Raw genomic sequence first — 25,242 nt, forward strand, 5'->3', positions numbered from 1 at the left:
TGTACATATATGCGCGGACATATACATCATGCTGTGCGTGCCTGTGCATGGAAGGCGGCTCCGCAGCGGCCGGGGGAACGCTTCCCTTGGGCAGCCCCTGCGCCCTTGACATGACAGCAGCGATCTGTCTCCTCTCCTCTTCGCTCAGCTGGCTCAGATCCGCCTCCATGCTAGCCGGGATCACGGTGTGCAAGGGGCTCCCCGCCCCGCCAGCCCCTCCTCCGCCAGCGGCGGCTCCCGCCGCCGCCAGCCCTTCCGGGAGCCCGTCCCCTTCCAGGCTCGCCTCGTTGCCCATGGCTCAGGGAGACGGGGCCGCCGCGATCCCTCCTTGCGCTGCGTCCCCGTTGGGAGGGCTGCGGCGCCAGGAGCAACCGGAGCCGGGGTCCGCCGCGGGGCGTGCAGGCGGCGGAGTCCCTGGGCTTGGATCGGGCACGGCCGCCCGGAACGCCAGGCGGGAATTAGTCCAGCTCGCAGGTGACGCCCGCGGCCGGCGCTTCCTCCATGTTGGACAACGCCAGGCAACCTTTGCAGAAGACAACTCCCCGACGCCGCCTCAGTGCCCCGAGCCGGAGAAAAGCAGATCTGAGCAGTGCCAGGCGGGCGCCGTCCGCCCCTCCCACCGCGCCCCGCCTCCTGGCCCGCGCCCTCTCAGTGCGCATGCCCTTCTTGGAACAGGTGATGTCCGCGCCCGCGCCCGCGCCCGCGCCCTCGCCCACTCCGGTCTGCGTCGCTCTGGATCCTTCCTCTCTCTCTCTCTCTCTCTCTCTCTCACACACAGCACCGATTTAAAGGAGCCCAGCGAGAGCACAGCTAAAAAGCGAGAGGAAACAGCGACGTTTCTTTCAGGCGTATTGCGAGATGCCCTAAGATGAGTGCTCGTGGACTACATTCAAGCGGGGCGGGGCGGGGCGGGGAGGGGCTGGAGGGGAAGAATCGGCTTCCAGCTTTGATTCATGGGATTTGTAGTTTCAATTTTATTTTATTTTTTTTAAGGGAGGGTTTTAAAAGATCCTAGGAATGAATTCAGGTAACTGGAAATTAACAGGACAAACGATACCTTTGGGAAAAATTTCCCACAAGGAGCTAAAACTGGCCTCTTTTATTTGGAATTTTCCCAGAACAATTAGATTAAAACCCTAGATATGGCGTCAGTAAAAAGGTAAGGTTTTTGAATGCTTATCGCTGTGTTGTTCCCTAAAGGGATTACACAAAAGTAAAGGATTATGGGAAATTGTGGGTGGGATCCTGTAGTAAGATCCAAATTGTAGTATATTAAAGTGTTGTGGTAGTCTGAAACTTTGAAAATATGAGTTCACTCCCTTTTCTGTACAAATGTGGACAGAAGAATCCAGAAAGGTAAGTTAATTTGTATAGAGTCACACAGCTGGTTAGCAGCAGCGATGTAACTAATAACCACTTTTTTCAGACCCACTCCCCACACATCCCCAACACATAGACTTTGTTCTTGCTACTACATTTCTTAGAAGGGAATGTTTCAGCTCGGCACTAGATCTGCAGCCCCGTTTTTGCTACCTACCTTTCCTAACAAGGTGGACTTAATGTCCCAATTGTTGAGGTTAAAGAAAATCGAAAGGCAACAACTGGGAATGAATAAATTCTACAGAAATGAGTTAAGTTGCTTAGAAAGAAAGTTTCCCAGTTTTTGCAATAATCATTATAATAGTTTGATATTGTGGATTCCACTTGTATCAAAACTGAAAAATGGCACAGTTATAACAATTTGTGACTACATTTATTGCTTTTAAACATGGCTAGTTGTCAGATAAAGTATCATTACTGGTTGAGTTCCTACAAAAACTTTGCATAAACTTTGATTCTCTCATAATACTGAGGTGTGACTTTCATTCATTTAAATGAAGAATGCTCTCACTTTGTAGAAACAAATCAAGTTGAGGCAACCTGACGTTCTGATGGCTGTATTTGGAGGCAAATACACTTCCATCACACCTTTTAGAAATGTGTTTGCTTCAAAAAAGAAAATTATGTACAAAATCTTGAATCGTAATGCCTTCTCTGGCAAAATGAATAACTGCTCCATGGCCCAGGTTGCCCTAGGAATCAATAACACTCTAGATGGAGATGAGGAAGAAGATTCACATGCTGGCCATTTTCTCATAATACGCTCAAGTTTTGTGAGAATAAAATATATTTGATGTATTCACATCCACAGACCACAATCTTAAAAAATTGGTACGATGAATACCCTTTCAAACTCTAGCCTCAGAATAATGATTACACTGAGGAAATGTATTGTTAACTCCGTATTGTCCTCCTTTGTAGATGGAAAGGAGCCTGTGGAGTAATAAGAAAGAAAGAAGTGATACTCAATATGCAAAGGAATGTTGACAGGCTAAACAAAGTCATAATTTGTAGGTTGGAAATATTATAGACCATTGTGCAAACACATGTGTTTACCATCTTTTGTCCTCTCTCCCAGAAGCAAATATCATCATAAAACAGGAAAATGGGATATATGGTGGGAAGGGTAAATGGACTTTGAAAATAAGAGATATGATGGTGACACTTGGAAAGCATTTTGGTCATTGACTTTCTGAAATAACTTTGCCTTTGGGGACCTATATAACTGAGTTTTGAAAAACATTTCGTTTTTCAGTCCTCCATCTGGGGTTACAGTTTCTTGTGCTTGGGAGGTGTTTCTGATCTGAAGAGACACACTAGAGCAGAGTCCTCGTGCATTCCTTATGTATGAATTCTCAGAGTTCTAAATGTACAAGGATGAGAAGTTCAATGCTGTAGACAACTTATGGAGTTTCTCTTTGCTTACCTAGAAAAATATCATAATTAGTTTCCTTCTGCAAATTAACTAATAGTGTTATATTCAAAAGCTTTGTTGCTCCTTGTTCATTATATAGTTACTTTAATAGTCATTTATAGTCATGTGTCGCTTAATGACGGGGATATGTTCTAAGAAATGCATTGTTAGGCGATTTGGTTGTTGTGCGAACATCATGGAGTGTACTTACACAAACCTAGATGGTATAGCCTACTACACACCTGGTCTATGTGGTACTAATCTTATGGGACCACCATCGTATATGCAGTGCCTCGTTGACCTAAACGTCGTTATGTGGAACATGACTGTATTTGAACTCAGACTTAAGTTAATAAACTGATAGTTCAGCTCTGATTCACTCAGCCTGATAGGTGGGTCATAAAATGAATCAATTTCTGAAAACCTCCACTGTGGTTTTCTCCACTGTGGTTTCCACCATTACGTCTTTCTGAAATGACTTCTCAACTCCAGAAAATTAGATCTTTTCCTTTCCTTTAATTCTTGTCTCACTTTCCCAGGCAGTTTCTATTTCAGTAGATAAGAATCAATCTGAATGTGATAGTTAACAGCTAAACATGACTAGATAATGATTCCTTGGAATGGGACGGCCTAGTCTGCCCGTGTCCTGGCAGATCCCACTCAACCTGGGATAAAATCAAACAGACCACCTGTGTGTGGTCACATGTCAATATTAAATAAATTGAGGACTTTGCACAAATTAAAGTTAGAATAGTCTTCATCAAATATAGAAAAATATGTAATGTCACTCGTTTTTCAAAACCTACAATTAAATAATCTTTACATAAATTTAGCCTATTAAAAATAGCATATATTTATTAATCTCTCACGAGCAATAATCTGAATATTGGATTATTTATTAAGTGCCCTTATGTCCCTATTAAAGCCATTAAAATAATATTAGTGAGTGTTTTGTAAAATAGGCCCTTTCATAAGCTAAATTTGAGAGTGTAACTAGAGTCAACCTTTCTGGAAAATAATTTGGCAGTACTTATCAAAAGCCTTAAAAAGAGTCATAATCTGTGATACACTTCTGGAAATCAGTCCTAAAGAAATCATTTGAGTTACAAAAATGGTTTTGTGAAAAAAATGTTCACTGCCTTATTATTTATAATAGCCATAAATTAAAAGTCATTATTGCCTCAATATAGAAGGAAAAGTAAAATCTAGTATAACTAGATAGAGTATTTTATGAAGATATTTATTTAAAATAATACTTTTAGAGAGTTCATTATAACGTAGGAAAAATTTCACAAAGTATACATGGGGTAAATTTTCATAAAATTATGTAATCATAAATGTGCAAAAAAATTGAAATGGCTAAACTGCATTAAAAAAAGGAAACAAATCAAACAAACCAACCAACAAAACCCATATATATTTAACGGCAGGACCTTAAATAATCTTACTTTTTATTTATAATTTTCTATATTTTCCAAAGTAAATTTGTAGTTTTTTTAATGGTGTAAGAATACCAGTAATTATTACTAATCATTTTTTTAAAACAACAAAAATAACACAACCTGTTAAGCTAGGGAATCAAAATGCTAACAAAGTTTTGTAACAAATGCCTCTGAAGAAGCTGAAAAAAATGATGTGGTCAATACCATAACAGTGATTTTATGTGATGTGATGAGTGATAGAACTCAAACTATTCTTATACTTTCTATATTTAAAAGTCCAGGCATTTTTAGTGTACGTGTGGATGTATATATTCATGTTTGCATAACTGTAGAGAATGTGACAATTTTTATTTAGGCACATATCTTCTTTTAATGTTCCTTCTCTAATAGAAGGTAAGAGAGGATTGTGTTAATTAGTGCAGCAGGAACCTGCAGTGGCTTAAGGTCCAACTTCATTTTTTGCTATGGTTGAGCTGCTTCTCAATTGCTGCTGTCAGCCATTTTTGTTAGCTCTGCTTCAAACTGAAATCTGTCGCTAGAGTGGAGGAAATTCAAGTGAGATTACAGTGATTATGAATTGGCTTCTCAATTTTGAGGGAAAAAACATAAGAAGTGTTTTAGAGAAAAGTTTGATAAATTTATTTTTGAATTCTGACATCTGGAATATCAGCCAGTTTCTTTCCCTTTATGCTTATTCTAGAGTAAATCTGTAATTTAAAATAAAGGAGAAAGTTGCTTGTATTTAAAATATGTTCCTATAGACACAGGGTGTATACAACATTAAGAATAAAATTCGTTTCTATTGCAGTTTTCAATATAACTTTGTAAATTGAGAATTACTAATAAGTGATGAGGTTATAATAGATGATTTAGCATTATTTATTCACCCATTTTAAAAACAGGCTTTCGAATTCAGAACCTACTCCTGGGAAAATCGGGACATGTGCGTGTCTTATTCTTTGTGACTGTTTGGTTGACAATGTCTGACTTTAAATCCTAGCTGTGCCATCTTACACCTATTTCGGATAGTAACTCATTGATTTTTCAGAACTTGAGATTCCTCAACTGTGAAAAAGGAGAAAATAATATACTACCTCTCAGGGTTCTTGTGATAATTAAATGAGAAAAAGATGTGAATGCACTGGTAAACTAGGACCCATATTAGCGCAGCTGTGGTAGATTGTTACAATACTGGTCCTCAGTGAATCATACCTCCCTGTGTTCACTACCCTGTGCAGTGGGACTGCCCACTCCCCATCAAGAGGCAGGGTCTGTTTCCTCACCCCTTGACTGAAACTGAATCTCTGCCTTATTTTTACCAAAAGAATGTGGTGGGAGGGGCATGTAACTTCTCAGGCTAGCCTTCCAGTCTGGCCCCCTTTAGGTGGAGACCTCCATGCTCTGAAGAAGCCCAGGAAGCGGGAGGCCATGAATAGAGGAGCCCAGGCGCCGCAGCCTCCGGCTCTCTCAGCTGAGGCCTCGGTGAGTCCCCTAGGAGCGCCTGCCTCAGCAGAGGTACCTGCTGGCTGCAGTCACATCAGTGAATCTGGTGAACCAGCAGAACTGCCCAGTCAACCCAAAGAATCATGGCATGGAATAAGAATAGTTACTTTAATAATTAATATCTTATTTTAAGTCACTAAGTTTTGGAGATTTTAGTTAGACTACCTAACTGATATTCCAGTTTTTACACATTTTGATTATGCATAATCTTTCAAAGTTCCCTTTCCTTCTTTTACTTCTAGTGACTGTTTTCCCACTTACTGTCCAGTTGGACTTGTCTTTTGGAGTTATTTGTTCAAAATTTCCAGATACCACCCTTCTAAACTATAAATGTGAAAAAGCCCAATTATGCTGAATATTTACATGCTTGTTTTGTGAAAGCCTCAAACAAGAAAATATATGGGAAGATGATCTTTGAACTATGTAATGCTGTCCAAATACAAAGTTATATAAAAAGATGGAAAACTTATTCATGAGGAAGACCAATGTATTAGAGAAACTGCTGGAGGAGAAGGGTGACACTCTTCAGGTCCTACTCAAGATGGTGGCTACACTACAGATTTAAAGATTCCTGGGTGAAACAGTTGGAATCGGAGGTTCAAAAATACTTTTAGGATTCTATAAAGTTAATATGATACATATACTATACATTATATAACAATACCTTTAATATATAGCCAATGAAACCTGTTAATATTCACATTAACTTCTAAAGGAGTCAGGATCACATTTACTAGAGGATACTCAATTTTGCCAAGCCTAGTGATGAATTGGAGTTCAGACATTTTGAGAGGAGAAGCTGGGGTTTATCTGAATTGATCTGTATAATAAAGATACAGCAATTTGAATTGGTTGAGTAGCATGGATTGGACAACAAAAGTAGAGAAATATGTAAGGGAAGGAAGTGAGGCCGCTTATTTTAAAGGGGAAATGGAAATGTCCTTGCTGCTACTCTCTAGTGGCAATGGAGCCCTCAGGCCTTTGCAGGACTGACATGTCACTGAGGCTCCAATGTGGTTTCTGTGAATTGCGCAAGGTAAAGCCCAGCTGTGTCTCTCTCATACAAATTCCAGAAAAGTCCACATTACTAAGGCATTTGTACATGGATTTTTTGAGAGGAGGTAGGGTGAGGGGTGGCACAGAAAGAGATGTAGAGCTTTATATCCAAGTTGATATATATTAAAAATATAGATAGTATAGACATTACATGCATACACAGGAGCTGGGGGACAAAAGACATCTGACATCTGTGTTTCAGTCATTATTATCATATGTGCTGAAGTGCAAGGTTTATTATGGTTTTCAAAGAGCCACATAATTTTTTCATGTGCTAATTTCAAACTAATGGGAGAAAACTTTGGGAAGTTTGTCTCTTGTCTGTTTGCAAGCAGATAAAGAATGGATTAATTTCAATAAGGATATGTAAACTGCAATGGAAAAAATTAAATATTACTCTTACAAGTTCAAAACGCTGAGAGGATATTACATTTATCTATAGATATTTTGGAAAATACCAATAGGTGGGCCTCATCTCAGACAAATTAAATTAGAATCTTGGGGTAAGGGAGTGGCATTCATATTTTTTAAAGCTCCCTAGATGATTATAATATACAGGTTGGGTTGAGAACTACTGCTTTTAAAGGACAGTGGGTTTTAGTGTCAGAATTATGGGATTGAAGACATGAAAGAAGCACTTGGGAATCTGTGTAGACTTTTCCCTGAAGATGCAATCAAAGGCATCAGCAACATGGTTGCCATCATCAGAAATGATTTTTGAAGAAAAAGGTAAAAGACACAGATTTACTCTGTTCAAAATGGTAGTGTACCTGCATTTGGAATACAGGGTACAATTCTGGTCACTGCGCGTTTCAAAATATGTAATAGAGTTAGACAGGCAAAGCAAATCAAAGAAAAAGAGATATCACTCACTTCAATCTAGATGATTGAAGAGGGGAATCAAGAAAGATTAGGGCCTCTTACTGAAGAATATGAATTTGAAATGTTCACCCAAATCTGGTAAACTAAAACCAAGGGGCTTTTTGGATACATAGGAAAGACATGCTTAAGAAAAAAACAACAGGATATAGTTCATTTATGGATTTGCACATCTCATAATGGGATGAAAGATGCTAACTCTGCACCAACATCCATTTTCTTCCCTTTGGGCAAGTAGTTCGACCACAGTTGCCAACGTCTCTTGCTCAGTTGTGTGTGGCCTTGTGACCCAGATCCACTGACGAAAATTTGCTGCTTCCAGGCCCAGCCCAAAGGACTTCTGATGTGTACACCTTTGTGGCTTACAGGAATGGGGAATACAGGTCCACTCCAGAGGCCCTATGGATTGAAGATAGCAGAGTCATTGGGTGTGTCCCATCAGGAGGATTTCGTGTATGACCATGTGTAGAATTCTGCCTTCCCTCAGTAAGACCACCCTCTTTGGACAGTTTTGTAAATGAGGGATGAAACACTTATTGTATGAGCTATATATTTTTTTCTCTTTTTGTTAAAGAAGTCAATGCTATCTTAACTGATAGAGGGTAGCAAGAGGTACTCCTGTACAGGAGAAACTAACATTAATAAAATACATCCCCTCCTTATCCATTCCACATCAGTGATCCTGGTTCTTTTTTTCTTTAGAAATAGCAGGACAGGTAAGTCTGGGTGTGTCACTGACCCCAGATAAGGCCTTGCTCACCTATTCTCCAATTTCTGTTCTCCCTTAATGTGGCAAGACTGTCGCCTCACCTCTATCCCTTCATGAATTTCTCAAGGCCAAGCTCAAGCCCCATTCACCATGATAAGACCTTTTCCTATTCTGAAGCCACTATTATTCTCAAATATTATTTGAGAGTCTTATTATTCATTTGACATTTATTTACATATGGTCTTTATCTGGTGAAGGACTTTCAGGACTGAGTTCTTAGAATGATGCAACAATATTTTTTATTTTTCTTGTGATCCTATCAGTATCTACTGCACATAGTGAATGCTCAAACCAACAGGTATTACTTAGTGAGAAGTCCTCAGGTTAAAAATGTGAAATATAGAAAAAACACATTAGGTTATTTTGTGGAGGACATCTGTAAGGGGGGAATAAGAACAATGTTACATTGAGATTAAGGAATCCCCTTTTATAATGATAAAATTTTTAACATAAATATTATATTTAATATAGTACTAAGGCACTCTAATAAGTATTTTATCTATTTTTATCTCAATCCTTTTGACAGTCGTGTCATGTAACTACTGTTTTGTCCATTTTATAAGTGAAAATAGAGATTCATTTATAAATGAAAATAGAGATTCAAGAAAGTTATTTAAATTTCTTAAGGTCTTACTTAACCAGTAAATAACAAGAGAGAATTCAAACCTAACTCAACCTGAATCTTATACCTACTGCTTTCCTCACTTATATTAAAATATCTTCCATTTCTAATTGGTAAAGATAGTTCTTGCTAAAGAATGCATAGACTCATGGGTGGTACATCTTGTGGCCACTTTCGGAACTTGGATAATACATCAAGTATATTGGAAGTGTATATACTGTCTTTAACAAGCTAACCAAAAAGTAATAATAATTGAAAAATTGCATGTATTACTTTAATTGTCAAAGAAATATTCCACACAGCCAAAGAGAAGAGAAAAAGATAAGGATATTGAAAAAAATGTAATCAAAACATTTCTCATTATTCTGATATTCTGTAATAATTCAATAAAAAATTGTCTTTATCATTATCAATTTATCATGTTTTATTTGCATTTAGGGCCAGATGTCTTTGCTTCAAATCATAGGGCAAGAATTTTATTGTTCATCGTTTCAGGAGCCATTTGGAGTATGTTTAATTTTATTCGAACCAAGCTCTAGACTTGCTGGGTTAATTGTTGGTAAGTGGAGGATGGAAAGGATTTTACATAATTCTGCCTGAGGCTCCCCATGTCTTACCCCATTTGACTCACTGCTCATATAAAAAGATCAGTGTGTGCTGTTGGCAGATGGTCCATAACCTGCCTATGATAATAATACTTCATGTTTCCTAATGACCTTCACTGCAGGGATCTCAAACTTTTGAAACCCGACAGCCATACAATACTGCAATAACCATCACAGGTCTGTTTCACATATGGGTAAACTTCAGAAATGAATCAGTGATCTAGTCTGCAGCATAACTCTTGAGTCATTTACACTTGCCACTAGAGAAGTTTAATTTTTCACACGTTTTATTCTCATCATCCATCTCATAAAACCAAAGACATACCAATCACAGATTCAAAATCTGAGCTCTTCAAAGAAAAAAAGTAACTGTATCAATCTAATAAATGACACTCCAAGATAGATAATCATGGTCTTTTATTGATTTCTTTGCAATTCTTGGCAGGAAATGGTGGCAATTTTTAATCACAGATAGTAAAATACTCAAACAGAAGCTGTTAGAGAGATTCCACAGAGGAAAGGCTTCTTCTGAGGAGAATAATACAGTTTCTCTCTAGGCATCTTGTAGGTTTCATTCCATTCTCAAATGCATCCTGAGGAAAGATGAACCATCTGGCACCAGAAGCAAGGTCATAGCTTACAGCTCACCAGTTTTCTTTGGGTGGCCAAGAAGCCCATCTTGGAATCATCTTTCATGCCTACCTGCCTGCCTTACCACCTAGTGATGATCCGGCTTTGCTCAGTAGGGTAGGCTTCCTTCATCTAGCAACCAATTTGAGAACCTACTATGTGCTGATGCTAGAAATATAGTGGTATACAAAGAAGAGCTGGTTCCTGTTCTTGAAGAGTGTAGATTGTAGTGGAACTGAAGGGAAATGAGAAGCAGCAAGCTGCTTTTGTGCTGAGAGATTTGCTAATTGAGAAAAATTTCAGCTTTCCTTTTAACAGCTTTGTTGAGGGAGGAGAACTAGAATAAAAGCCCAGGGTCTGAAAATGGTGAAGGGTTTGACATGAGATCCTCCCAGTAAGCTGGGGCATCAAAGGGCCAGAGGGAAAGGGTGAACTGAAAGAGGATCACTTCTTTCTTTAAAGTGCCTAAGTTATTCAGGAAAACTTAAGTCTCAAACTTTATGTTCTAATATTAAGGTGGCCTGTCAGTACCTCTGGCTGAAAGGCAAAAGCGAATGAAAGTTTTATCTGGAGGAAGGTACTATCACCCTAGACCTCTTTCTGGGAAAGAGGAAGTCATATGCTGACATTTAAGGTTGTTTCAGGGGAACAGGAGAAATATAGCTCATGAGAACAATGGAATAAGAAACTAATGAGAGTTAAGTAAAAGAAAAACACCACCAACAACAACACTGAGCAGTTAGAGTCGTCCAACTGATCCTTGAGCCAGAGATTTTGACAACTGTCTAAGATCTTTCTGGGCAAAATGCGGTCCCTGGAACTTCCACATCAGCACCCTATAGGAGCTTATGGAGAGGCCGGCCCAGTGGCACAGCGGTTAAGTTTGCACCTTCGGCTTCTCGGCAGCCCGGGGTTCGCCAGTTCTGATCCCGGGTGCAGACATGGCACAGCATGGCATGCCACGCCATGGTAGGCGTCCCACATATAAAGTAGAGGATGATGGGCACGGGTGTTAGCTCAGGGCCAGCCTTCCTCAGGAAAAAAGAGGAGGATTGGCAGTAGTTAGCTCAGGGCTAATCTTCCTCAAAAAAAAAAAAAAAAAGAGCTTATGGAAAACCAGACTTCCAAGCCTAAACCCAGACCTACTGCATCAGAAACTGCATTTTAACAAGTTGCCCAGGTGATTTGTATGCGCATTAAGGTTTGAAATAATGAGAATAATGAAGCCTGAACTAGATGGGTGGGAAAGGAGAAGGCCTGATGGAAATGTAGATTCTGTGCATCCTTACTGTAGAGGCCACACGTTGACTAATAGACTCTGTAGCTTCTAACTTAAGCAGCCGGAAAGATGGTGCTTCAACATGCTTTCAGATTGCATGGAATACACAAAGCCAGTCAGGGAAGGGGATGGTATTACACACATTTTTTTTCTACTTGATGCTTTGGCTTAGAGAATGTGGACGTTTAGACAGAACATCCATTTGATTATAGTGGAGGTGTAACTGAAATTCAATAACCTCAGTCTGGAACCAGTAATCGTCCTGCTGAGCATAATATTGGACAGAGGCTTTTCCAGGTGTGATGAGCAAGGCTAAATATGAAAACTAATTCATTCCCCTGGGAAACTTGTTGTTGGCCAACTCCTGCTCCACAGTAACCACATGAGACTGAAAAAGCCATGATAAAAAAAATGCAGACATGTCAGAGCAGATAGAACAGGACTTGGTGGAGTGCGCTACTCAGGTATTGGAAAAATACAGCATAGACAACATTGCCACTTATATGGAGAAGGAGTTTGACCAGAAGTACAGCCCCACCGGGTGTTGCATCATGAGGAGGAACTTTGGTAGTTAACGTGACACATGAAACCAAACACTTTATCTACCTCTACCTGGGTCAAGTGGCCATTCACCTGTTCACATCCGACTAAAAGCATGGACTACGCCATGCACACGGTGATCCATCCCAAAACAAGGACTACAGCCTAAATTCCAAATACCAGAAGCTGAAATCTTCAGCCTTGCTAAGGGAACACCTTGATCTTTGGAACTTTATTGTATTGCTTTGTACAGGGCATTCTCTGCACTAGATGATTGTAATTATAAAACAATTAGCAAAACAAACAAGAAATATATATGTATATAATTTAACTATGTTTTTAAAATTAGAAATGTTTATACTACCCTGATAAATTTTAATGTTACTTTAAGCTTGAAGAGGTGCTATTAAAATCTTTCATTAACTTTTTAAAATATTTATTATTTCTTTGAAAATATTGTACTACAATTTGTTCATAAAACATTAATTATCACACAGAGAACAATTAAAATTAAATTGAAAACAAACAAAAAATAAGAAGTGAACAAATCCTTGAGTTAAACAAAGGAAGACATACTCATCCTGAGAATTGGGTCTTGGCAAGAACTTTTGGGAAGCTTTAGGAATGCTTATCCAGGTATAGGTCAGGATAAAATGGCGATCGCATGTTCATTTCCTCTTCCAGTAGTGGCTGAGATGACACGCCAACTATGGGAGGACTGAATGTGGCCCATAGATGTTTTGTCTTCCTCACACAGTAATTTTTTATGTGCTATTTTTTTAAATTGGCAGATTCCCCATTAAAAAATTTAGATTTCTTGTTTCCTTGGGAAAAATGAAACTGACAGCACTGAGCCCATTCCTGCCTGGCAACGATGGACTGGAGTGGGGTAGCAGCTTCCTCCTTTAGATCTGCTCCCACCTGATTTTGTAGTCCATGCTCCCATCCTGCCTCCTGTAGACATTTCGTATTTGACCACTCGACAGTCTCTACTTCTTACTAAGAGAGGACACAATCTTTCTACCATTTAGAGATAGCTAGCTAGGGTTTGTGAAATTCATAATTTATTTTAGAACTACATTTTTAAAAGATGGGGAACAAGATGTGCAATATATTATAGACTTGCATCACATTTTCCTCTTTGCATCTCCACTGACTCCTACTATTGATTTTCCTTTGAGCACATTGGTTTGTGTGCCGGAATTATAAGTAGTGACAGGTTGAACTTCCTCTGCACCTGCATGTGTCAGAGTTGCAATTAACAATCAGGTAGGTAGAATAATAGTGACGGCGATATAAAGGGAGAAATCTTCCTCCTAACTTAGTGTCTGGGGTTTTTTGTAACGAATCTCTTCTTTAGCTGTAAAGAACATTTCCCCCCCAAAATAAATTCTAATAAATGTCCTATGTGAACTCACTTTCCATGTAACTATTCTTATTTCTAAAAATCTGTTTGAGATCAAGAATTAATGTTGGCTTGTCTTCTTTTGTGAACCCTTGTCTCTGGAGTTCACAAATTCTCTAGGACTTATTAACTTTCGGAAGAAGTTAGCAATATTTTTAAATCCTTTATAGATAATTTCATAGATTTACATGCCATTTATCTGACAATAAATTTGATATTAAAATAAAATTCTATTTAACCTTTAAGGCCCGCAATCCATTTTTAACTTGTTTCAGAAAAAATCTGGCCCAAGCCAGAAATATGAGTCACTTGAGACACCTTCCTTTCCTGAAGGTTGTTAAATTATATACTCCAAAATCCCTAGCACAGATATGCCTTTCCTGACTTATTTTCCCCTTGGCCCTTACATGAATGTTTTTCCTTCCAGGATGTCTTTCATTTTACCTCTTTTCTTTGCTGATGCTCAGGCATCCCCAGGTTTTGTGTTCTCACCCTCATCCCAGTCTGTCCAAATCCTACCCATGCTTCATGGATCTTCTCAAATGCATACCCTCCATGAAACCATCCTTGCCTATTACTTTCTGAATCAATCATTTGGTACATATCATGTGCCAGAGTGAAATAGTATTCATCTTATTAAGTAAATGTTTTAATCCCTTTAGCAATATGCTTACAAAAGAAATAGACTGTATCATATGCTTTTTTTTTTTAGCTACTAAATTGCTTTCCATAAGAAAGACTCACTAAAAACCCATTGACAGCCTGGTTCTGAGATCTTATTGCTTAAATGAAAGATCCTACACCATCAAATTTTCTCTCTGGAGAAAATTTTTCCCATTGGCAGACAAAACATAGTTCTATTCCTAGTATGTTTTTAAAAAATCCTCTCTTGACCTCATTTCTCCCTCTAGCTATAGCCCGTTTCTCTGCTCTGCTTCGTAGCTGAACTGATGATCTCACCCAGCATTCATGGATTTGAATGTTTAGCCCACATGATATCTGATAGTTATATCAAACTTAACGTGTCCAAAATCCATTCTGATCTCCATCCTTGACCCAAAACACTACTTGTGTCATTTTCCACAACTCTTTTAACAGTAACTCCATCTCTCCAGTTGTTAAGGTCAGATATCTTAGGATTATTTTTGACTCTTTCTTTCTGTTGTATCCAATATCCAACCCAGTGGCAAATCTTATCATGTCCAACTTCAAAATTTATCTGGAATCCAAATACTTTTCACTTCCCACACTGCTGCTGTAATTACTCAATCATCTCCTGCTTGGATTATTGCAATAGCCTTCTATCAGCTCTGCCAGCTTCCACCCTTGGCCAACTTCAGCCAGAATGCTGCTATGAGATCATGTCATTTCTCTGCCTTAAACTCATCCAGTTACTTCCCATCTCAATCAAAGAAACAGCTGAAGAATCCCCAAGGGCATATAAAGTCCTTCCTGTGTGATCTTAAACCAACCCTCTTTATCCCCTAGTACTCTTTCGTTTACTCATATCCTTCCAGCCACAGCAGCCAAATTGTTTTTCAAACTTACCAGCCATGCTTATGCCTCAAGGCCTTTGCACTTACCGTGACCTCTGCCTTGTACATTTTTCCTTCCTATGTCCACATAGCTCCCTGCCTTTAGCTGTTTGCTCTTTAGTTGTTTGCTCCAGTGTCACCTTTTCAATGAGACCTTACGTGAACAGTCTCTTTAAAGTGGCAAATCTCCACCTACCTCAGCACTCCTTATTATCCTCAATTACTTAATTTTTCTTTGCATCACTTATCCATATCTGATATACTATATACTTTGCTTATTTTGTTTCCCAACCAGAATGTGTACTCCAGTAGAGCAGAGCAGAGTTTTTTCTTTTTTTATCTACTGTTTGCTGATTTATTCCTAATACCCAGAACAATGTAAGAATGGCTGAATAGAGCCAGCCCAGTGGCATAGTGGTTAAGTTTGCGCTCTCCACTTTGGCAGCCCAGGGTTCGCAGGTTTGGATCCCGGGTGCAGACCTAGCACTGCTCATCAAGCCATGCTGTGGTGGTGTCCTACATAAAATAGAGGAAGATTGACACCATTGTTAGCTCAGTGACAATCTTCCTCAAGCACAAAGAGAAGATTGATAGCAGATGTTAACTCAGGACCAATCCTCCTCACACACACAAAAAAGAATGGCTGAATAAATGAATGAATGGCTAAAAAACTAACATTATCTATTGCAAAACTAGGTTATAGGTGAAATATAAATATAATACATTTCTTCTGGTAGATTCAGAGGGAAATTCCCGTGTTATCTTTGGATGATGCAAACCACTTTTTTTCACCTTAGGCACTACATACACACTGTGAACTTCTTATGAATTTTTTCTCTACCCGTCACCATTTCCTTGAGCTTTGGACTCACCTCTCTGATAATCAATGCATAAGAATGTTCCTCAGGCACTGTAGATTCAGTGTGCTCCAAATCTCATTATATCCCGTTAAACCTACCCGCTCTGTTAACTACCTCAATAAATGACACTTCTTGCCCAAGCCAGATATGTGACAGTTTTCCTAGAATCCTCCTTCATCTGGTATAAGCACATCTCAGCACTTAAATAAGATTGCAGAGATAGGCCCAGCTTTTCCTTATCTTTCTAAGAAATGCTGGCAAAATAATTTTTGAGAGACAAATTTGTGGGTTTTTTCTGTTTTCCTCTGCTCTTTTACACCAAGCAGGAGTGTAGACCTATAAGTATTTTCTTGCCACAGGAATTTTTGCAGTGTTCAAAGTAGAAAGTGAGTACTTCCCAAGGGCAGAAGAAGTGAAAGCATATGAGAGAGACAAAGAACCAAGACATTAAAACAAAGAGTTATATTGAGTATGTGGTGCTCCCAGGGAGATCTGTCCTAGGCAGAGTCTTGTTCAGACCTTCCAAAGAAGCATACTCTGATTAAGACTTGGGAGTTGGAAAGTCCTCAGACTCAAAGGAAGGCTGTATGCAGACTAGGACAATGGCCCTCTTAATGACACCAAGATGACCAGTGACCAGTGACCTTCCTTATTGCTGCAGAAGATCTTGAATTGTAGCAAACTATGCAATATGGAGCCCTGAATCCCCAAACTGACTGAGATTGAATGTTACACCAGCCCAGCAGTATGGAGGCTCTCTCAGCTTTAAATTCATATAGAGAAAATAAATACCTATGGTATTTCAGCATTTGTAGACAGAGATTTATGTTATTTAATCAATCATCTTTCTCTGCCTATTAAGAAATAAAGCCACCACTATGACTAAAATTTAAGGTAAAGGCTTTTCTGAACCACCAAAGAAGTAAAAAGAAAAAAATAGCTCTGAAGCTCCAAGGACTACCATTTTTCATTATACCTTTTAACCTTGAGAGAGTACAGTCTCTCTTTCCATCTCTCATTTCTCCTTTATCAAATAACATTCAATAAGTAGAGTTGTCGACTGACACAAAACAAAATTCTTCAAAAAAAAAAATGCATCAACTCACTTAGGGTCACAATCTTCCCGAGAACCTAAAATGTTAGGAGAGCAATGAAGTAGAGAGTCTAGGAGCTAGCAGCATGGCAGACAGGATTGATAAAGGGGGCACATGATGAGCTTGAGCAAATGAGTCTTGACTCAGGTATATTAACGCAGCCCTTTTGACTAACGGGCATTTTTAATGCAGCCTAAATCAGAAAATTATAGCTATTCTTATTACCCAAAATTATGAGAAGCAGATATCCCCTACTCTTACCTCACTGCCCCCCACCCCTGTGGATTAAGGGGAAGGCAGGGGTTGATTGTGGAGAACAGGCAGGGTGGGAGTAGGCACTAACAGCTACACAAATATAGTTTAACTAAATTTCTATGGTTACTGCTTATCTCTAAAAGACCATCAGTCTTTCTAAGCAAGCTATGTATTGTCTGCGAAGTCCTTTTCATATTAAATAATCTACTTTTCAAATTCTCTAACTTCTTAAAATGGAATCGTTTTACTAATTTCAATTTCTAAACAGAGTTGCAAGTTTATTAACGGTAGATTTTTTTGTTTGAAACTCTGAAAAGCAGACATATCCTCCTTTTATAGGCTTCCTTATTATGCTGACTTTGCGTGATTTGAAACAAATATAGGACCCTGGATGGGGAAGGTTTGTAAAAAGGGCTATTTTGCCTTTTGAAGAGTGTTGGTCAGTTATTTTGCAGACTATCCTTAACTTTGGCTTAACATTTTCTCATGATTAGATTTGGGCTAGACATTTCTGGCAAGAACACCACAGAAGTGATGTAGCCTTTCTCTTGGCCCTTTTGCTCTGAGATCCAGACTGCACAGAACATTCCCAACAAATGTTCTCTCATTTTAGTGACTAAAAGACTTTCCTTGGTTTTCTTTCTTAACTAGTGTGCACCTCATTTTCTTCCTCCACAAAATTTGGATAGCAGTTATGCCTTTCTCATACAGTGGTGGTGATGATTAAACAAGGTCATATTTATAAAATATGTAGGTCAGTACCTAGCACATAGTAAACTCTTAATAAATAGTAGCAGTTTTTAATATGCATTATTAAAATACAAATAGTTAACATGCATTATGAATTTACGTTGCTTTCATTATTTAACCTATTGAAACCACTGAAAAACTCCATCAAATAGAAATTCACCATTAGAGTACTAGAGTAATAATGATACAGGCAAGATCTACCAATGGATGCTGAAATTAGGGGTGAAAGTTTGAGAAGACACAAGACATTTGAATAGTCTCAATGTATCTCTCCCAAAATATTTATTAATTCTAAAGAGGCAAAATAGTAACTTTACAATGGAGAAACCCAGCAGATACCACTGTAACTAGATGGTCAAGGTTAACAACACGTAACATACCAACGTCAAGTACTGCCTGATATGATGCAGTGAGAACAGCAATCATTTGTGGCACTCTATCCAAAAGGAGGTGGTCTAGTGGTTAAGAATTGGTGCTCCCACTGCCTCAGCCCAGGTTCGTTTCCCTATTGGGGAACCACACTACACATCTGTTGGTTGTCATACTGTGGTGGCTGTGTGTTGCTGTGATGCTGAAAGCTATACCACCAGTATTTCAAATATCACCAGGGTCACCCATGGTGGACAGATTTCAGGGGAGCTTCCCGACTAACACAGAAGAGGAAGGACCTGGCCACCCACTTCCAAAAAATTGGCTGTGAAAACCCTATGAATAGCAGTGGAGCATTATCCCATATAGCTCCAGAAGATGAGAGGATGGCACAAAAAGACTAGATAGGGGTCGCTAGGAGTTGGAATCAACTTGATGGCACTAACAACAACACCCAAAAGGAATAAGCTCAATCTAACTAGGAAAAAACATCAAACATATCCAAATTGACTTATTCTGCAAAATATCTGACCAGTGCTGTTCAAAAGTATCAAGATCATGAAAGACAAGGAAAGACTGAAGAATTGTTACCGATTAGAGGAAACTAAGGAAACATGAAAACTAAATGCAGTGTGGGATCCTAGATGAATGTTGGACCAGAAAATGGACAATAGTGGAAAAACTGGTGACATCTGTATAAAATCTGTAGTTTAGTTAATAGTATTGTACAAATGTCAATTTCTTAGTTTCAATAAATACAGTGGTTATGTAAGATGTAAACATTAGAAGAAGCTGAGTGAAGAGCATAAAAGAACTCTATTACTTTCATGACTTATCTGTAAGTCTAGGATTATTTTGAAATTTAAAAAGATTTTAAAAATCCAGTAGGTGCTACCATTTGAAAATGAGGAAATGAAGTATGTTAAATTCACACAGCTGGTAAGTGTAAGAGATAAAATTTTAATCCAGTCATTTGGATATTATACTACCTCTTAGTAAAATAGGTATACATTGATGCATAATGATCATTTGGAAGATTGTAAAACCCTCCTAGGGACTAACCCAATGGTAAAAAAAATGCATATTTATCTTTAGATTTCATTATTTTTTTCATTATATTAGTAATGCATTTTAGTATAAGAGGTCTTGGTTCAAAGTCACCTAACTATGTAAAATTACAGTCTCTACCTCCACTTCTAGCACTTCTACTCTCTCTCCAACTCTTTTTCCTCTTAACACACACACACGCATGTACACACTTTTATTAATTTCATTTCTCTTCATTTCTATGCCTTAGATTATGAGCTCTATCAAGACAGAGATTTTTGTCTATTTTATCCTCAGTTCCTAGGAGAGAGTAAGTGATCAGCTTCCCAAATGAATAAATGAATGAATGAAGAGTCCCCACCTTCATGGGGATGCAAGGATTCCAAATTTTAAATGGGATGGCCAGGTAAGACTTCACTGAGAAGGTGATATTTAGGCAAAGATCTGAAAGAGGTGAGCAAACAAGCCATCCATATAATTGAAGAAGGAGAATCTAGGCCAGGGAAAGCAGTTTAAAAATCCCATGTCAGTAGGCTGTCTTGCTTATGCCAGAGCAAGAAGGAGGCAGAGTAGGTAGGGCAGACAGAACAAGTGGTGGAGGCCGTGAGAGATGTAGAGAGAAAGACAACAGGGGCTGCAGACACACAGCTGGTGGATTATGAAGACTTTCCTCTGGGTGAGATGGGAATCTACTGGAGGTTGTGAGCAAAGGAGTGACATCATTTGGCTTGAATTTGTACAAGATCACTCTGGCTGCTGCATATAGATTCTATTGAGCAAAACTGGAAGCGGGCAGACAAGTTAGAAGCTGCTCCAAAAATCCAGTCAAAATATTATGATAGTATGGACCATTCTGGAAGCAGAAGTGGTAAGAAGTGGTGCCTAGTGGTATCTAGATACAGTTACCAGTGTTTAGTCAGTATTCAATAATCTTCTTCCCCAATAGTCTTCTTCCATGTCCCAGGCAGTCCCTGTTTGACTTTCAAGGTAGTTCTGGTACTTCTCCTATCACTGCCTCTACCCTGTGTCTTCTGATTCTTTCCTTGGGCAATTGTCTCTCTTTCTCTAGGACTCTAATCCAGGGAAATCATCTTCACTGTTTTAATTTCCTTTCCACAACTTCCATCTAAATCTCCTACATATGATGAAGACCTAACACAGACATACTTTTACCCACCCATGAAACAGTCATCTCCATCTCCAGAAACTCTGCCCAAAGAAATACCCTCTCCTAGGTCACCCTATTTATGTGTTTCAACTGTCTTACAGTCCTGTGTGTCTGCCTTTGTGGTAGCCGTGCTGTGGAAGGCATAAAAGAAGAATAACCATACTAGAAGGGGTTCAACCTTTTTTTAGTGTGAAACTTTTTTCAACAAAATCCTGCATGCACTCCCTCCACTCCCCCTGCCCACATTCGCACAAGAGTGTTCTGCTTTTATTATCCCTGATTGTGGCTCTATTATAATAACCCATAGCCTATAAACTATAAATTATGGATCCAAACAATCATTCTTGTTTTATAGATGAGTAAACAGGAGTGTTCAGTCCCACTGAGGGTAAGGGATTTGGATGCAGAACCAAAACTCACAGAAGAGAGTGACAATTGTGTTTGCCAAGTTATTTATAAAAATGGGCATCTCAAGTGTGGGAGTTGCAGTAAAGTAGACAGTGAAAGTCCTTCTCTAGTGGAGCTTACATTTTTGGAGGTGAGAATTATTACTCACAATATATAATTAAACAGAAACATATAGATCTTTGTCAAATGCCAGGAAGTAAACAAATAGGAAAATGAGATGGAGCAGCTAGAGGAAGCAATACTGGATCTAGTACTCTTGGAAGATGTCTCTGAAGAGGTAACATTTGAGCTAAAACCGAAAGGTTGAAAATATAAAGACTGGAGGGAAAAGCATTTGATGAAGAAAAAAATATCTAAGACTAAAGATCAGAAAATATCAAAGAGTTTGATTGGTTTAAGGAACAAAATAATAGGCAAGCTGTATGGCTAGAAAGGAGGCTGTGAGGGACAGAGTCTGAAATGAGGCAGTGAGATGCAGTAGAAGCCAGATCATGCAAGGCCTTTTGGGCCAAGGCAAGGAATTTGGATTTTATTCCAAGAGCAATAGGAAGCCATTAGAAGCTATTAATTATAAGAATAATGTAGTCTTATTCACAGTTTTAAAAGACCATTCTGGAAACTGTGTGGAGAATAATTTCAAAACTACCAAGATTAGAATTGTTTTATTCATCTTTTCATTCCCAATCCTTGTAGTATATTCACCAGAGAAAGTTACAATGAGTTTGGGGTCAAAAAACTATTATAATTGGAAGCTTACAGGCAAGCAAGGGGAGAAGGCTAGTATGATCCATGTAGTGTATTAGAGCTGGAGACATCAATATGAACTCATGTTTAGCTTAATATGGATACAGATATATACATATAGAATTATTTATAGATATGTATATACCTAGGTAGAATATACATATATTTCATTGTGCTGGCAGAAGAGAGAGGTTAGAAGCAACAACATTCCAGTGTAACAAGGACACCTAGAACCCAGTTCTTGGTTTCTTATAAACCGTTCTTCAATAGAAAGAACCAGGGATCCTTGGATAAATGACTGACCCTGGGCCTCAGACAGGGAACATACAAGATGAGTCTAGAGCATCTTGCAGTGTCAGAAAGTAAGAAAGTACTGAAAAGAAAAAGACAGAAAGCCTAGAATAATGGGCCATGTCAAAAAGACATAGGAACCAACTGAAAGAACTCCCAATGGCCACAGGTGGAACAATTTGAACAAAATAAAGTAGCATTGGATTATAGTCCAAAGTATAAAATAAATATCCATGAGTCCATACAGATTGACATAAAGGAATGAAAAACTGAAGAAACAAATGAGGGAGAAGAGACAAATCACTCACGCAGAAGAATTCCAAACAATTTATGTAGACACTCTCCCTCAAGGAAGGGGAGTGTAGCTCCACTCCTTATATATGGGCTGCACAAAGTAACTTCCTTGCAAAGAGTATAGTATGGAAAGGGGGTAAAGGGAGTAACAGTGGAGAAACCTACAAACATCACTTCAGCTACATATTCAAGGTCAACATTAACAATGATAAGTCATGCTGCTTGTATGTACACTTGATATGATGTGATGAAAATGGCACTTTATGTCTGTGGTGTTCCTCCCCAAAACCTCAGTCTAATCATGAGAACAATGTTGGGCAAATCACAGCTGAGGGACCTTGCCAACAAAATACCGACCATTACTCTTGGGAACTGTCAAGGTCATCAAAAACAAGGAAAATAGGAGAAACTGTCACAGCCGAGAGGAACTTAAGGAGGTGTGGTGAATAAGCGTAATTGGTAACCTGGACGGGATCTTGGAACAGAAAAAGGACATTAAGTAAAAACAAAGAAAATCTGAATAAAGTACGGACTTTAGTTAATAATAATGTACCAATATTGGTTCTTTAATCGTGACAAGTGTACCATACTAATGTAAGGTTGATAATAGGGGATATTCAATGTGGGGTATATAGGAACTTTTTGTACCACTTTTGCAAATGTTCTATAAATCTAAAGCTATTCTAAAATAAAATGTACTATCCACCAAGTGGACTGGTTTTGCCAACCAAGCACAACCTGTCTTTAATGAACCTCGATAAGATTAGGTCAGCCTTGCAGGGAGGAAGGGCTGGCATTAAACACTGACTTCACCAGCAGAAGGGCTTGGCTGGAGGAGCTGGCCATGACCCCTACCTTGAAGGCCTGTTCTATGCTCTAAACTGTGGTTTCAGATTGGGAAGTAAACAGAAGCAGCTCTGGGCTCAGCAACTTTTTGTGTGATTGTGCTCACTGAGTCCCCAGAACCTACAGTGGTGTCTGGCACACAGTAAACACACATTAAGTACATGGTGAATCCTTGAATTTGGGTAGCAGAATAGCACAATAGTTATGCACATATACTTTGGAATCACATATCTGAACTTGGTTCCACATTTTCCACTTAATAACTGTATCATCTTTTGGCAAGTTTCTTATCCTCCTTTGGCTCAAGCAATATAATGCATCCATTTCAACTCAGTTTTCTTACCTGTTAAATAGATACAATTTTAGAGATTAATCTAGTTATTATGAAAATTAGGCAAAATAATGCATGTAAAATAATTAGTACAGTGTCTGGAGCATATGAAATTATGAAAAAATATTAGTACCATGAAAATTCAACTAATAGAGAATTAAATGGTCCTAGGATTTGTGTCGTGTCTCCTATTTCTGTATCCTAGTATTAAGACAGAGAAATAAATGCTCTGTATGAAAATTCCAGATTATTTTCCAGACTGCCATTTCTTGATGGGAGAACACTGTAAAGCCTCATCCCACCAACCCCATGAGATTCCAAAGTAGGAGCCCACTGAGCACAGAGAGGGATGACCATCTATAATATAGGACCCTGGAGTAGAGAGCAAAAGATGATGAAAGGACTGAAGAGTATGGCGAAGGAAGAATCTCACCACTGTTAGACCCTGGGGCTCACAATTTTCAGACCTAAGGCAGTAGTTTTCTGGGGAAGGGAAGATGGTGCAGTAGCTCAGAGATGCTGCTTGTAAATTTCCACCTTCTCTAATGCATTCTGCAAGAAAAGTCTGGGCTATGTAACAGGAATCAGAAGTAAAGAATTTTTTTCTAGGTCTGTGTGTGCCTAATAGTCACCATTTAAGGCACAAACTGTGGATGTTTGTGCTCACCTTTCCCTGCTTTTGGCTTCCCTAATGAAACTACAGGCCTCATATTTCAAAACATGGTAGAAAGTCAAAGTGCCCGTATGAGAATAGCACTGGGAAAGGAAAAAAGGATGCAGGACGTCAGTGGTCTTATTACTTAACGTAAATCAATCAATAATTCAGTGGTTTTAACTTCGACAGGGAAATGTAGCCTGCCTTTTATAAAGGCTCTATAGGAGTGACCACATCAAGATATTCTGCTTCACTGAGATTTACCCGGTATAATGTTTTTTGCCCTGAGTTATCTGTCCAGAAATTTGCTAAATTTCCAATTCAATTTATGAAGCATAGTTTCAAACTAATGCTGGGAGACTTGGACCCTTTACCATGAGAAATTGGAGAGGCACCTTCTTTGGGAAATTATAGTCAAGGGACCAAAGAATAGTTTTCTAGGAGAGTTTAAAAGCTGTCTTTTCTGGAGAAAATAACCTTTTGAGAAATTTAGAAATTCTATAACTTCTATAAACATTTAAGCATTTTTACAATTTAAACATTAAAAAAAGCTGATGAAATGTTACAACCAAACTCTGCCCCCATCTGTTTTGTTTTTCATTCTTACATGAAAGGAAGGTCTTTTAACTATTTTTTTAATGTAACTCAGATCCAGTCCTAGAAGTCAACAGGAAAGAAGGAATGGGCGGGGTGTGCTCATAAATATACAGTTTGAGGGACATTATCCAAAGCATGTCCCCTTGTAGCTGAATTTTATGCCCCACAGTTCACCTTTTGGAATCTTTTTAATGCAACTTTTTTGGTGTGAATTGCTACTGATAAAATGTCTAAATCTTGACTGAGCTGGAGAAGCATGCTTGTACCTTAGGAGTTATTAATATATCTATTATATAATAAATAACTTATTTATTATATATTTTATAGATATTATTATTATATGTAATAAATAATGTATTTATTATTTATCTATTTATTACTTATAAGAGTAAAACCAAGATCCAGGTAAGAAGAGAAGAAAGATGCCAGGAGGAGAAGGAAGAAAATGCGAGAGAAACCTGGAGAATGAGAAGT

At 38.6% G+C, this 25,242-nt stretch overlaps 1 protein-coding gene across 15 annotated transcripts in view; it reads right to left on the bottom strand.

Annotated features, from left to right (window-relative positions):
- The window catches only part of PCLO (piccolo presynaptic cytomatrix protein), a 386,717-nt gene extending 385,993 nt beyond the window's left edge, over positions 1 to 724 (bottom strand). For all 15 annotated transcript variants that reach the window (XR_011437785.1, XR_011437786.1, XR_011437781.1 and 12 more), the window contains exon 1: positions 42 to 724. Coding sequence is in view for 7 of the 15 variants with exons in the window: in XM_070264476.1 (XP_070120577.1) it covers positions 42 to 295 (254 nt within the window). In the remaining 8 variants the exon portion in view is untranslated. The remainder of the gene's footprint in view (positions 1 to 41) is intronic.
- Between the last annotated feature and the right edge of the window lie 24,518 nt (positions 725 to 25,242).

Source organism: Equus caballus, chromosome 4 (genome assembly GCF_041296265.1).
Source record: "Equus caballus isolate H_3958 breed thoroughbred chromosome 4, TB-T2T, whole genome shotgun sequence".
In the NCBI taxonomy this organism is placed as follows: domain Eukaryota; kingdom Metazoa; phylum Chordata; class Mammalia; order Perissodactyla; family Equidae; genus Equus; species Equus caballus.